The sequence below is a fragment of the Quercus lobata genome, chromosome 4 (genome assembly GCF_001633185.2).
Source record: "Quercus lobata isolate SW786 chromosome 4, ValleyOak3.0 Primary Assembly, whole genome shotgun sequence".
Classification (NCBI taxonomy): domain Eukaryota; kingdom Viridiplantae; phylum Streptophyta; class Magnoliopsida; order Fagales; family Fagaceae; genus Quercus; species Quercus lobata.
Genome location: NC_044907.1, coordinates 16777964 through 16790933, shown reverse-complemented (window position 1 = coordinate 16790933; position 12970 = coordinate 16777964). Strand labels below are relative to the sequence as shown.

The window sequence follows — 12970 nt, the reverse complement described above, 5'->3', positions numbered from 1 at the left end:
GACCCGTTTATGACCCGTTTCTTATCGTGTCGCTATCGAGTCGACCCGTTTATGACCCAAACCCATTAAGGCCCAACCCTAACCCGAAAAAACCCATGTCGGGTTCGTGTCGTGTTCGCGGGTTGGGTTGAACATTGACACCCCTACTTCAAAAGAGCAAAATTCATTCTTCTGCTGAGTGGAAAAAGCAAAATTTGACCACAACACCAAAGAGTGAATCTGTTCAACATGTCAATCACTTAGGTCATGGCTTAGTTGCTCACTCTACTCCTGGACATACAGAGACTATATCTCCTCACATTTTTGAGCCTTAGATAGCTAGCACTCAGCCAGCACAATCTAGTTCTCACGCCGACCGGTTCACTATTCTGGTTGAAAATCTACATTAGCATGTTTCAGGACTTTCAAATGCCATCTACTCCACAAACAACTAGGTTCAAATGCGTCTCACTGCCATTGAGACACAACTAGATGAGATTCAACGCAAGTTAGAGGAGAGCCTTTAGCTATTTATGCCAAAAAGGGGGAGAGCAATCTCTGTGTATAGACTGTATAGATTGGACGATAGCATACAATAAGGGGGAGAGCATCACTAGAAGGAAAATGTGCATAGAGAAAGGGGGAGTTTTGTGAGCTCAAGAGGATAAGAAAAAGCTGACACAAACATTGTTTTTGGTCATATACTGTTTGGTTTACTGTTTTTACTGCTTTCATTTAAAGCATAAGTACTCTGTTTCTAAATTTCAGTTTATATTCAGTAATTGTTGTTTACCTTATTGCTTTGTAGCATTTTTTTTGTGCTTTTAAGATATTGCTAATATGTCTTGAGTACCTCACACTTGTACCCTAGTAGGATCTTGTATCCTAAATGCATATACTTCGTGTATTTTGTATTGGTTGTGTGTTGGACATGCAATTGATCCTTGTGAGTGATCTTCATTGCATTGCATGTCCGGATGAGCATTTACTTGTTAAATGTTCATTGTAGTCGTTCTTTAATGACTATTCTTGTATGATCAAGATATGCTTACATGTTTATATTGTGTTTACAAACTTGATCGCATTTTACTTGCTCATATACGTACCATGTATTCAACTTGTCATAAGCTTAATGAAAGTTTGGTTTGTGTGCAAGTGTTTCAAATTATAGGTATATACGTGGAAGTGCTTCACAGCTTCTAGATTAGGTGTGAGTGAGTTTTGCCCCTGTTCCCAAACTCATGTTTAAGTCTAGAGTCTGTTTTTAGGGGTTTTGTCACGGAATAGCCAAAAGGGGATATTGTAAAGTTGTAATTTACAACTATGTGTTTTGTTGGCTTTTATTCCGTGCCAAATTTGATTGTAATTTTATTCAATCTTTTATACCTATATTTATTGTGGGATTTAATTGTAAAGGTTGTGTGATAGAGAGAGAGTGTGTGAAGACTCAAGCAATTGAAGACAGAAGAGTTTTTGCGGGTATTTCGTGACTAAGCATCCCGCGAAATGATACATGTGCCTTGCACATGACTGGAATGCGAAGAGTCAGGACAGATGGAGACAGTTGTGTTTCGCGAGTAGCTCGTAGGTAAGGCCTTCCCGCGAGACACTCGCAAAACATTTTGTTTTACCAGACTGTGCTATCTGATATACACTTTTTGTACCCACACTATATATACCCACATTACTCACAAAAGTTGAGGAGTGCTTCAGAGAGAAAACCCTAGCCACAAATCTTAAGAGTTAGAGATTGTTATACCCATAATCCTCTACACAATTGCTTGTGAATTTTCCTCAACTCCTACCTCTCCATTTTCATATCATTGAGAGGTTGATAGCCCAAACACTTACCACACCCTTTTAGAGTCTCAAGTGAGGTTTTGGTGCTGTTGAGAAGTATTGGAAGAAGCCAAGGATGGCAGATGCAACATGGAGCTTGTTACGGGATCTAGAAAGTTAGACAAGACACGATTCCGAGACGCCTTGTTGAAGTAGGAGCTTGGAAGGCTTAGGTACATCGGGTAGATTAGGCTTGGAGGGTCTCTTGCTAACCCATGTATCTCAACTGATTGTCTAGTAGATTAGTCTCTTGCTAATCGATTACCGCTTGGAGGGCAGGGGAGAGGTTTTTCATCGAGTTCTTCGGTTTCCTCTTCGATAACACATCGGCGTGTTATCTTGTATTTGCATTCTTCTTTCTTACTCTTTTACCTTTCATTTTACTACTGTGTTATAATGTTTATGGGTTAGAGTAACTTGTTTGTTTATCTGCTCACATTTACTCTATTCCGCACTTAGTATTAAGTTAGAGTAAAATCAATTGAGCTGTAACTTTAATTTGGGGGTCTAAATAGCTCTTGTGTTTTCACACATTTTTGAGCATTCAATATTCTTCTTTGCAATTTTAAGTTGTTGTTAAAATTGAATAATTCAATATCTTTTTAGTTGATACAATTAAAAATTCAAGTATCCAAAGCAAATTGTAGCAACCAAATCTCTAGCTCAAAGATGCTTTTTGTGTCTCTTCATTTATCTTCTGTTACAATGTTTCCTCTTCAAAATTTTCAATTTTTTTCACACCCTTATCTCTCTCTCTCACTCGCACATCAATTATTTATTTAAGTTTTACAATGTTAAATCTAGCAATGCATATTCTATATTGTAGGGAATTAACCCGAATTCCCAACCTGTGAGATACAAAAAAAAAAAAAAAATCGAGAAAACGCACGCCAAAGAAAGCAATCAAACACATAATACAATATTTACGTGGTTCGGTAATTTGCCTACGTCCACGGAATTGCAGAGATTTCACTATTATCAGGGAAAAAAGGAAATACAAGGTGCGGCTACAATATTTTTCACTATCACAAAAACACGGCAACAACCCTATAAAACCCTAATCACCAAAGTCGGTTCCACAATGGCTAAACGGACCAAAAAAAACTTTTCTCGGGGGTGTTGTCCTCGGACCCCTAGGAGGCTTGTCCATGAGCGCTCCAGCTTAGGCCTATTGGCCCAAGCCTCCGCTCCATGGACTAAGTCTCAAAAAATCTCCCATTAAAAATCACGCAACATTATTCAGATCAGGTCAGGTCATCAAACCAGATCAAACAAAACTAGACTCCACAAAACCCAACAAATCTCCCACTTGGAGACTAATTCAATCACCAACATCAACCGCAATCCTCCAAAACACAATCCCCTCATCCCTGCAACTCATCATCCTTTCTTCAAGCTAGAAGGCCAACTGAAGCTACACGCAACATTAGCTTCTCAATGGTGACACCCTTAGTCAACATGTCTGCCGGGTTCTTACCAGCTTGTCTTCAACAAGGTAACGGATAAAGTGGTATTTTGTCTATATATGCTTCGACTTTGAATGAAAAATCGAATTTTTAGTAAGAAAGATTGCACTCTGACTATCATTGTGTAAAATGCCCATCTCTTACTTCTTACCCAATTCATCTAAGAAACCATGTAGCCAAATCATCTCCTTTTCAGTTTCAGTTGCTGCAACATACTCAGCTTCTGTAGTAGACAAAGTAACAATCTTCTGTAGATTTGAAGCCCATGATATAGCTATATCACCCAGAGTAAAAAAAAACCCAGTAGTACTCTTTTTACTATCAATATCACCAGCAAAATCAGCATCTACATAACCCTGCAATTTCAAACTTGCACCTGTAAAGCAAAGACATGTATTTGATGAACCCTTCAGATATCTCAAAATCCACTTGACTGCCTCCCAATGCTGCTTTCCAGGCCTACTCATGAATCTGCTCACAACTCCCATTGCATGTGCAATGTCTGGCCTTGTACACATCATAGCATACATCAAGCTGCCAATAGCTGAGGCATAGGGCGCCTTGCTCATATGGTCCATTTCTTCTTCTGTCTTCAGTGACTATTCTTTGTTTAGTTTAAAATGACTACCCAAGGGTGTGCTCACTGGTTTAGCTTCATTCATGTTGAACCTGTTGAGAACTTTCTTCACATACTCTGATTGTGAAAGCTTCAATGTACCATTAGCCTTGTCTCTAATGATTCTCATACCAAAGATTTGTTTTGCAGCTCCCAAATCCTTTATTACAAACTGTTTGGACAATTGCTTCTTCAGATTATTAATCTCATCAATGCTAGACCCTGCAATAAGCATATCATCCACATTCAATAGTAATATGATGTAAGAATTGTCAAAATACTTAACATAGCAACAGTGATCAGCTTCAAATCTCTTGAACCCAATTCTATGCATAAAACTGTCAAATTTCTTGTACCACTGTCTAGGAGCTTGTTTTAGGCCATACAAGCTCTTTCTCAGTTTGCAGACTAGATTCTCTCGTCCCTGAACAATGAACCCTTCTGGCTGAATCATGTAAAGGCCTTCCTACAAGTTACCATGAAAGAATGCTGTCTTCACATCTAACTGCTCAAGATGTAAGTTTTCTACAACCACCATTCCCAATATCAGTTTGATTGTTGACATCTTCACAACTGGAGAAAATATCTCTGTGTAGTTAATGCCCTCTTTCTGCCGGAACCCTTTAACAACTAATATGGCCTTGTAACATTTGCTACCATTATGCTCATTCTTTATTCTGTATACCCACTTCTTGTGCAAAACCTTCTTTCCTACTGGCAATTCAGTCAGTTCTCATGTCTGATTCTCCAACAAGGAATCCATCTCATCCTTCATGGCTAACTCCCACTTGCTTGAATTCTCATCTTGCAAGGCTTCATCATAACACTCTAGCTCACCACCATCAGTCAATAGGAGATAATTTAAAACAGGTGAATAACGTTGTGGAGGTCTAATGTTCCTGGAAGATCTGCGAATTTACATTCCTTCATCATCAAGTTGTCCAACAGAAATTAGATTCCTCCTCAGGTCAGGAATATGTCGAACCTTCTCCAGTAACCAAACAGATCTATTAGGCAACAACATCCAAGGCTGAACCATCAGCCAAATACACCTTACCAAAATCACCTACAACATAATTCTTTATGATTTTTCGGTGTGGAGTGGTATGAAACGAAGCTCCTGAGTCCAAAACCCAATCATCAAGTGGACTGTCTACTGCAAGAAGTAATACATCCTGTATCTCTTTTGTTACAGTATTAGCAGAATCATATTCATTCTTCTTCTTAAGACTTCTCTAAAGTGACTTGTTTTCCCATAGTTCCAGCATTGTACTTGTTGGCTTGATCTAGATTTGCTTCTGTTCCGATTAGAATTTCTGGATTTTGATCTGGCCCGGTTTGAATTTTTGTCATTACCTCTACCTCTTGTCTCAAGGTTTAGGGCAAAACCAGATCTTGAGGTTTCACCTGCATCTCTTTTGTGAATCTCCTCAGCCAAAATTAAATCTCGAATGTCATTGTACTTCAGCTTTTCCTTTCCCATAGAATTGCTTACTGCCATCCTCATTGCTTCCCAACTGTTTGGCAAAGAAGCCAAAATGATTAGTGCACGGATCTCATCATCAAAATCAATTTCTACAGATGACAGTTGATTTGTGATAGTATTAAATTCATTCAGATGTTGTGCTACTGATGCATTCTTTGCCATCTTCAAATTGAACAATTTCTTCATCAGATGCACCTTGTTGTTTGCGAACGGCTTTTCATACATACCGGACAAAGCTTTCATCAGATCTGCTATGGTCTTTTCCTTTACAATATTGTGTGCAACAGACCTAAACAGAGTTAACCTAATAATTCCCAAAACCTGTTTGTCAAGAAGCGCCCATTCCTCAGCCTTCATAGTCTTGGGTTTTGTCCCCAAAAGAGGCAGATGCAATTTCCTCCCATAGAGATAATCTTCAATCTGCATCCTCCAATACGCAAAGTCTGTGCCATCAAACTTTTCTATACCAAACGCCTTTCCTGCTTCCTCTGCCATTGCTCCCACTCAAACCTAACCTTAGGCTTTGATACCAGTTGTCTACAACAAAAAATTTAGCTCAATTCAAATTTTTCTCCATATTTTTCAATCAAACTTTAGTTTTCACCATTTTGAGAAGATATCTGTTGTTTTTGTTTGAAATTTTAAAAGTTACGTCGGCAATAAGAAGACCATTAGGGTGAACAAAGTGCATAATCAAAAATGATTTTTTTTTTTCCCTTTCATTTTGGTATTATTGCGTTTAGTCTTTGTGAACTGATTTTGTTGTATTCCTTCCCCAAATTTTCAATGATGTTGACTTTTGTTATTGTTAATTGATTTAGAATTGTTAACGCAGTTTAATTTGGCCCATCATTGTTGTGGAAATTCTTGATGTTGTATGAAACATATTGATAATGAAATTATTTTGTGTTTATTTGTAGAGTACCGAAAAAGAAAAAAAAAAAAATTCAGTGTAGTAATTTGGTTATTGTTGCATCTCATGTTTTTGGTAAAATTCCTTTTAGAAATTTTATGTGTTATTCTCAAATCTCTCTTCTTCTTCTCTTCTTCTTCTTTTTTTTTTTTTTTTTTTTTTTTTTTTTTTTTTTTTTTTTTTTTTTTAAATTTATTTTGGTCTTTCTATTACAAATAATTGGCATCTCAACCATTAGATTTTTAGCTAATCTAAGCTTTCTTGGAAAGTTTTTATTTTTCTTAGTTAATCATCTTTAAGGGAAAGACCATAAAGAGGATAAGACAAAATATAATTTATTATAGAGCATCATTATGCTATTAATGTTTTTATGTATAGATACTTGAGGAACTTGATTAATTCTTTGTTGGAATTCCAATTATCCTTATGTGTAGCCTCTTAGATTAATTTTTGGGGGTTCAAGTAATAGTCTAGAGGTAAAAACATTCTTTTGGTGTCTTATGTTTGTGGCCTAAACCCCATCATCCCCCCTCTCCACCACTATCTACCTATGAAAAAAAAGGTTAATGTTTGCCTTAGTTTGAATAACATTTGATGTCCCATTATTTGCTTAAATCTTTCATATATGCAATGCTTAATTCATTTAAAATGTTTTAATTAATCTTTTGTTCTTTCCACCTTTTATTCTCTTCATGATTTTGAAATTGCACAAATTCTATTACATAGCACTAGATTAAACTTATGTTGTGGGAACAACAAACACAATGCCTAAGGCTCCCCCACTTTTGCCTAATTTAGCACTACACCACATAAACTTCTCAATAAAGTTGGTTTCTATCATGAAATCATTGGTATTTGTAATGCAAGCCTTAATGGAGATTGAACTTTTAAATTCCATAAGTATATATATCACATGGAACGGGAAAATGAATTTATCGATACAAAGTTTTGAATAATAATGTATTTAACAGTTTTGTATTACTACTCTATAATCGTTGTAGTTTAAATATGTCAATACCATCTTTATTCTGAAAAGTGAGAAACCATGAAAACAAAGAGCAAACTAACATAGTTGATAATGATTAAAAATTCCTTGATTAATTCTTCTTGGTTGAACATATACACTTGCTATAAAATAGTATCTTAATCTCACTAAGTTGAAGGTAGTATACTATTCAATCATTTTGCCAAATTTTTGTATTAAAGTTATAGATTCTATCTTCTAATAGATGTTTGTGTGTGTGTAATCGACTGTTCAAACTAAAAATTCTCTATCATATGTTACTTTGTAAAGATCTTATTAGCTGTATGGATGGTACTTTTGGTTTATGAGACAATATCAACAAAAAGTGATTTGTATATAATTATATATTGATGATATTGAAATGTCATGATTGATAGGTTGGTCTTATTTTACTATATAATATAAGTAATCGTGCGATTTATGAATTTGAAGAGTTATATATTGCGAGATTTATTCATATGACAAAAAAAAGTTTGCGTTTTGCATTCTATTTTATTTTATATTTCCACTTTATTATATATGAGTTATTGATTATGAGAAAGAGAGAGATGTCAATCTATGTCTTGGAGAAAAATATACTTAGAAGAGTTGATTTGCATACATCTATATAGTTATTAACAAAGTATACATGAATACAAATTGGTCTAATAGTTCTCACACAAAAAAAAAATAAAAGAAAACTTTTTTTATTGCATTATGTTTTCATACATATCTCACTATATATAATACCCGACTACAAAATATATTATGTTATACTACAAAAAACATATAATTTAAAAAAACACATTGAATTTTTGAAAATATAGAATTTAATATATTAATTCAAAAATTAGCCAATAAAAAATAATTATATCAAGTTTTTCTGCACCTCACATAAGTTTGCGACTAGTTAAAGTTAAGAACACAATTTTTTTTTTTTTTGGCATGAGTGTGACACAAAGTTAATTAAAGAAGCAACTTACATACTTGATACAGGAGGAGGAAGAAAATGTAAATGCTACTAGGAAGCTACAAGATTGATTATTTGCTTCAATGATATATCTTAAACTGACCTTATTGCAACAACAACCTTCTTAATAAGTCATCATCCTCGTGCACCTGTGTTCATGAAAGATAGTTTCAATTTAGTATAATTGTAAGCTTTGCATTTCAAATAATGATAGAATTTGAAATGCAAAGGATGTTACTTTCTAATCGCAATATCAAATTATCAATGCCCTTCTCCCCTTAAACATTTTGAGTGGTCATATCAAATTAGATCACGTGGTGTGAGAGGGTATGCACCAATTTAGAACATCTACTAAGCAAGCATAATTTACCTGTGGCTTGAAGCCTTTGTCTGCGTACGTTAGTTCCAATAAGTTTTTGTCGAATTGAATGTAGCTTAATTATAACATCACTTATGTTCATCCTTTCTCTTGGAGATTCAACCGAACAAGCAACTCCAATTCCAAGTATCAAAGCAAAGCATTCTTGAATTTTTAGACTTCCATCTTGACCTTCATAATGATTAAGGTCATTCATCCTTGTCTCTCCTAATTCTCTTTCCCGAAGAAGGATAGGATCTACAATGTCAATTATTCTTTCCGACAAAGCTTCTTTAACAAAGTAATGAAGATTAATGCCATCTTGAAAAATCTTATCAATAGGCCTTTTTCCAGTGAACATCTCCAATAATAATATCCCGTAACTATAGACATCACCATATATTGACACTTCATTTCCCACACCATACTCTGTAATTACACATAACATGTATATAGAAATGTAACCATAGTTTTGTATTAGAAAAAAAGTAAGGAAAAAGATTGAACCTAATGGGTATTAAATAAGCTTTGAAAGTGGAATGTAAAGTGTAAACAACAAAGAATTTAGACAAGTCAATAAATTTAGATATAAAGCATTCTATATTCTAACTACATAGATCCTTGCTAAACTTGTCTTTTCATGTTTAAAAATGGAATAATAGACTATGAGAAAAGATAAAACAGTCAAAATTTTTAAGGATAATAATATTCACCTGGAGGAGTATAACCAATTGTGCCTCTTACTCCGATGGAGCTTGAATGATCAATAGAACATTCTTGGGTGGCATCAAAAAGCAATCTTGCCAAGCCAAAGTCACCTATATGTCCAATCATTTCATCATCAAGAAGTACATTGCTAGGCTTGAGGTCGCAATGCACTATTGGTGTTTGGCAATGGTGATGAAGATAATCCAACGCATTAGCAACATCTATGACAATATCCAGCCTTTGAAAAAGACTCAAATTCCTTGGTTCCTCAAGAGTCTCATTTGGATTTAGAGTTGGATGCAACCATTCATCTAGGTTGCCATTTGCCATGAACTCATATACCAAAGCTTTAAAATCATTACCTTGATAGTCAATGCCAGAACATGATGTAAGCACCTTGACAAGATTTCGATGTCTAACATTTCGTACAACCTCACACTCTGCTATGAAACTTTTGGAAGCTCCATGATGCAAAAGGTTGAGCACCTTAATAGCAACTATATGTCTACCTTGATCAAGAATTCCTTTATACACAGACCCAAAGCTACCCACACCAATTAAATTGGCAGAAGAGAACCCATCGGTTGCATTTAGAAGACTTTGGTAAGATAGATTCAAGAGAAAATTTCTTGAGTCACTTAAGGTGTTTTCCTTTCTTTTCTTTGTTAAAGACCGAAGAAGTAGAAGTGACACAACCAAAGTTGCTCCAAGAAGCCCAAAAAATATAGAGATTATTAACTTCAATGTATGGGTCAACTTCTTCTTTTTGGATTTTTCGTGTTTGCATTTAGGAAGCTGAAATTTAGGAATGCCCCCACAAAGCTTATCATTTCCCGTAATGAAGGTTGCACTCTTGTTCTTGAAAATTCCATCTTTTGGTACCTCACCCTCAAAATGGTTGTAAGATAGATTTAGAAATTGCAAGAAGACAAAGTGCTCCAAAAATTCGGGAATTTGGCCAGACAAATTATTATTAGAAAGATCTAATTCTTGAAGACCTCTTAATGATCCCAAAGATGGAGGAATGATCCCTTGGAAGAGGTTTTTTCTCATGTCTAAAAATTCCAACTTTATGCAGCTTCCAAGACTTGTTGGAATTTTACCAATCAACATGTTTTTAGAAATATCTAAAAATTCTAGATTTTTTAAAGTTCCTATTTCCATAGGAAGGACACCAGTGAATTGGTTGGTAGACAAATCTAGAAAAGTTGGTGAGAATGAGAGACCAATGACTTGCGATGATATTGAACCAGTGAGATTGTTATTATTAAGATATAGCTCTAACAAATTTCGACAATTTTTAAGGCTTAAAGGAATGCTGCCTTGAAGATTATTCTCAAATAAGCGCAAGTATATCACAATCGTTAAATTTCCAAGAGATGATGGAATATTCCCAAAAAAGTTATTTTGAGATAAATCCAAATACTGTATCTTTTGGAGCTTTCCAATTTCATATGGAATATTACCTGATAATTTGTTATGAAATATTTCAAGATCTTCCAAGTTGATCAAATTTCCTATTTCAGAATGAATACTTCCAAATATTTTATTACTTTCTAGATTTAAGACCTTAAGAGTAGTTGAGAAATTTCCAATGCACTTGGGGAACTCTCCCCCAAAGTTGTTGAGACCTATGTCCAATTTATCTATATTGGTGGCATTTGTTAAAGAACAGATAAAACTCAAGTCGTTTGCCCCTTCATTTCCAAGATTGTTGATCGCAATGAGAAAAATTCTAAGTCTATTTAGCTTCTCCAAAGAAGGAACTTTTCCACTTATTTTATTTTCATTGAATCCTATATATTCTAGATTTGTGGCATTAGATATTGAAATGGGGATTGATCCAGTAAATTGGTTGCGAGAGATGCCTAATACTTCGATATTTGGTAGAGTGATACCTATGTCCAACGGAAGACGCCCTTCTATTTTGTTGAATTCTACACTAAAGTGGTTTAATGAAGACAGATTGAAGATTGAGAGAGGAATTGTACCTGACAATGTATTTTGAGCCACAGAAAAGAATGCAAGCTTACTTAATTGGCCAAAAGATTCAGGGATATTACCACCCAAGTTATTATCAACTAGAGAAAACTTTTCTAGTGATGATAAGTTTCCAAAATAAGATGGGATGGTTCCTGTGATATTATTTTTGTAAAGAGCAAAGTATCGGAGCTTTGACCAGGTGCCAAGTGTTGTAGGGATTTCTCCCATCAAAAGGTTGTAGCCGACCCGAAAGTCGATGAGGTTTGCACAACCAGACAAGTTGCTAGGAATTTTGCCGTTAAGTGTGTTATTGTCCAATCGTAAGACTTGCAATCTGCGTAAACGGCCAATTTCTGGAGGGATTTCACTATGAAAGCTGTTGTTTGGGAGAGTTAGATTTATCAAAAAACTTAAATTTCCAACATGTGGTGTTATAGAGCCTACCAGTTTTGAAGATTGTAGGTCCAACACAGTAACCCTCTGATGTCGGCGACCGCAAGTAACCCCTTGCCATTGGCAAAAGTGGATGCTGTCATTCCAAGATGTCATAACCCCGAAAGGGTCCTGAGTAATCTTGGCTTTGAACTCAAGCAACGCCAACCGGTCTGTCACATTATTCCCCCCAACCACTAAGAAGCCACAGCACAAGAGAAGGATAAAAGCATGCATGGATAAAGAAGAGGATGGTGGAGCTGAACTCCAGTGGGAAAGCCCCATATGCAATATGGTTGAAGAAGCAGTTGGTACAATACAAGTGTGTTTACGAGTGGGTGTTGGTTTTTCGAAACAAAACAGATAAGAGGGTTTGATTTCGCAGTTTAGCACTCATAGGAAAAGCACATTTATAAGAATTGGTGAAGAATAGAAGAACCAACCTACTGCATGAAGTGCGGACCCAGCCCGAAAGAATACAAGGACTTTGGGAATTCACCTAACTGCAATCAAAGCATGTATAATAGTCAGTGACTCGTTGGCGGTGGTCCCTTTACCTTTATAATTAGTGGGAATTCACCTAACTGCAATCAAAGCATGTATGAAAAATATGTAAATAAGCGTTTATTTGCGAATGTTGGCTGATATTACTATTTTAATTTTGGGTTTTTTAAAATGAAGGACAAATTATATCGAACCCAAGCCTCTTTTTTTTTGGTTGAGAAACTATGGAATTAAATAAAATTGCAATATAGATACTGAGCAAGTTCTAAGTTTCAAAATTTTGATGTAATGCTAAATACTCTTTTGTCCCTGCATCAAATTCCTATAATCAATTCAAACTTGGCAGCAAACCAAAACAAAAGAGGGGACCTACATGCACAATTTGCTTTTTAGTGAATCCACCATTTTCAAATGCATCGGGTCCAACTTATTGTTGGAAGGTATTGCAAGTGAAGTGTATTGCAGGCAAATTCTTGCGGACGCTATAGGTGTTGATATATTAGGTTGGGAACCAAGCACAACGTACGTGGTCACGTGGTGTTTTCGGTGATAACATTATAATCATATTGAGTTTGAGACTCCGTAAATATAATTCATTTTTACGTGTTCGATGTAGACATGTTTAACAACTGTGAACATCGAATGTAAAATTATAAATATTGTGTAAAGACTGTACAATAAAGATTGTATGGGAATATTTATTGTTATTCTAT

General features: G+C 35.4%; 1 protein-coding gene across 1 annotated transcript; it reads right to left on the bottom strand.

Moving 5' to 3' along the window:
* Window positions 1-5857: 5857 nt before the first annotated feature.
* LOC115983530 (probable LRR receptor-like serine/threonine-protein kinase At3g47570) lies at window positions 5858-12117 on the bottom strand. The gene is made up of 4 exons (XM_031106237.1): window positions 9344-12117; window positions 8643-9059; window positions 8376-8421; window positions 5858-5923 (listed from the first exon to the last, which is right to left on the bottom strand). The coding sequence occupies exons 1-3, from the start codon at window positions 12036-12038 to the stop codon at window positions 8408-8410; spliced, it is 3126 nt and encodes a 1041-aa protein (XP_030962097.1). The 5' UTR covers window positions 12039-12117; the 3' UTR covers window positions 5858-5923; window positions 8376-8407.
* Window positions 12118-12970: the final 853 nt, after the last annotated feature.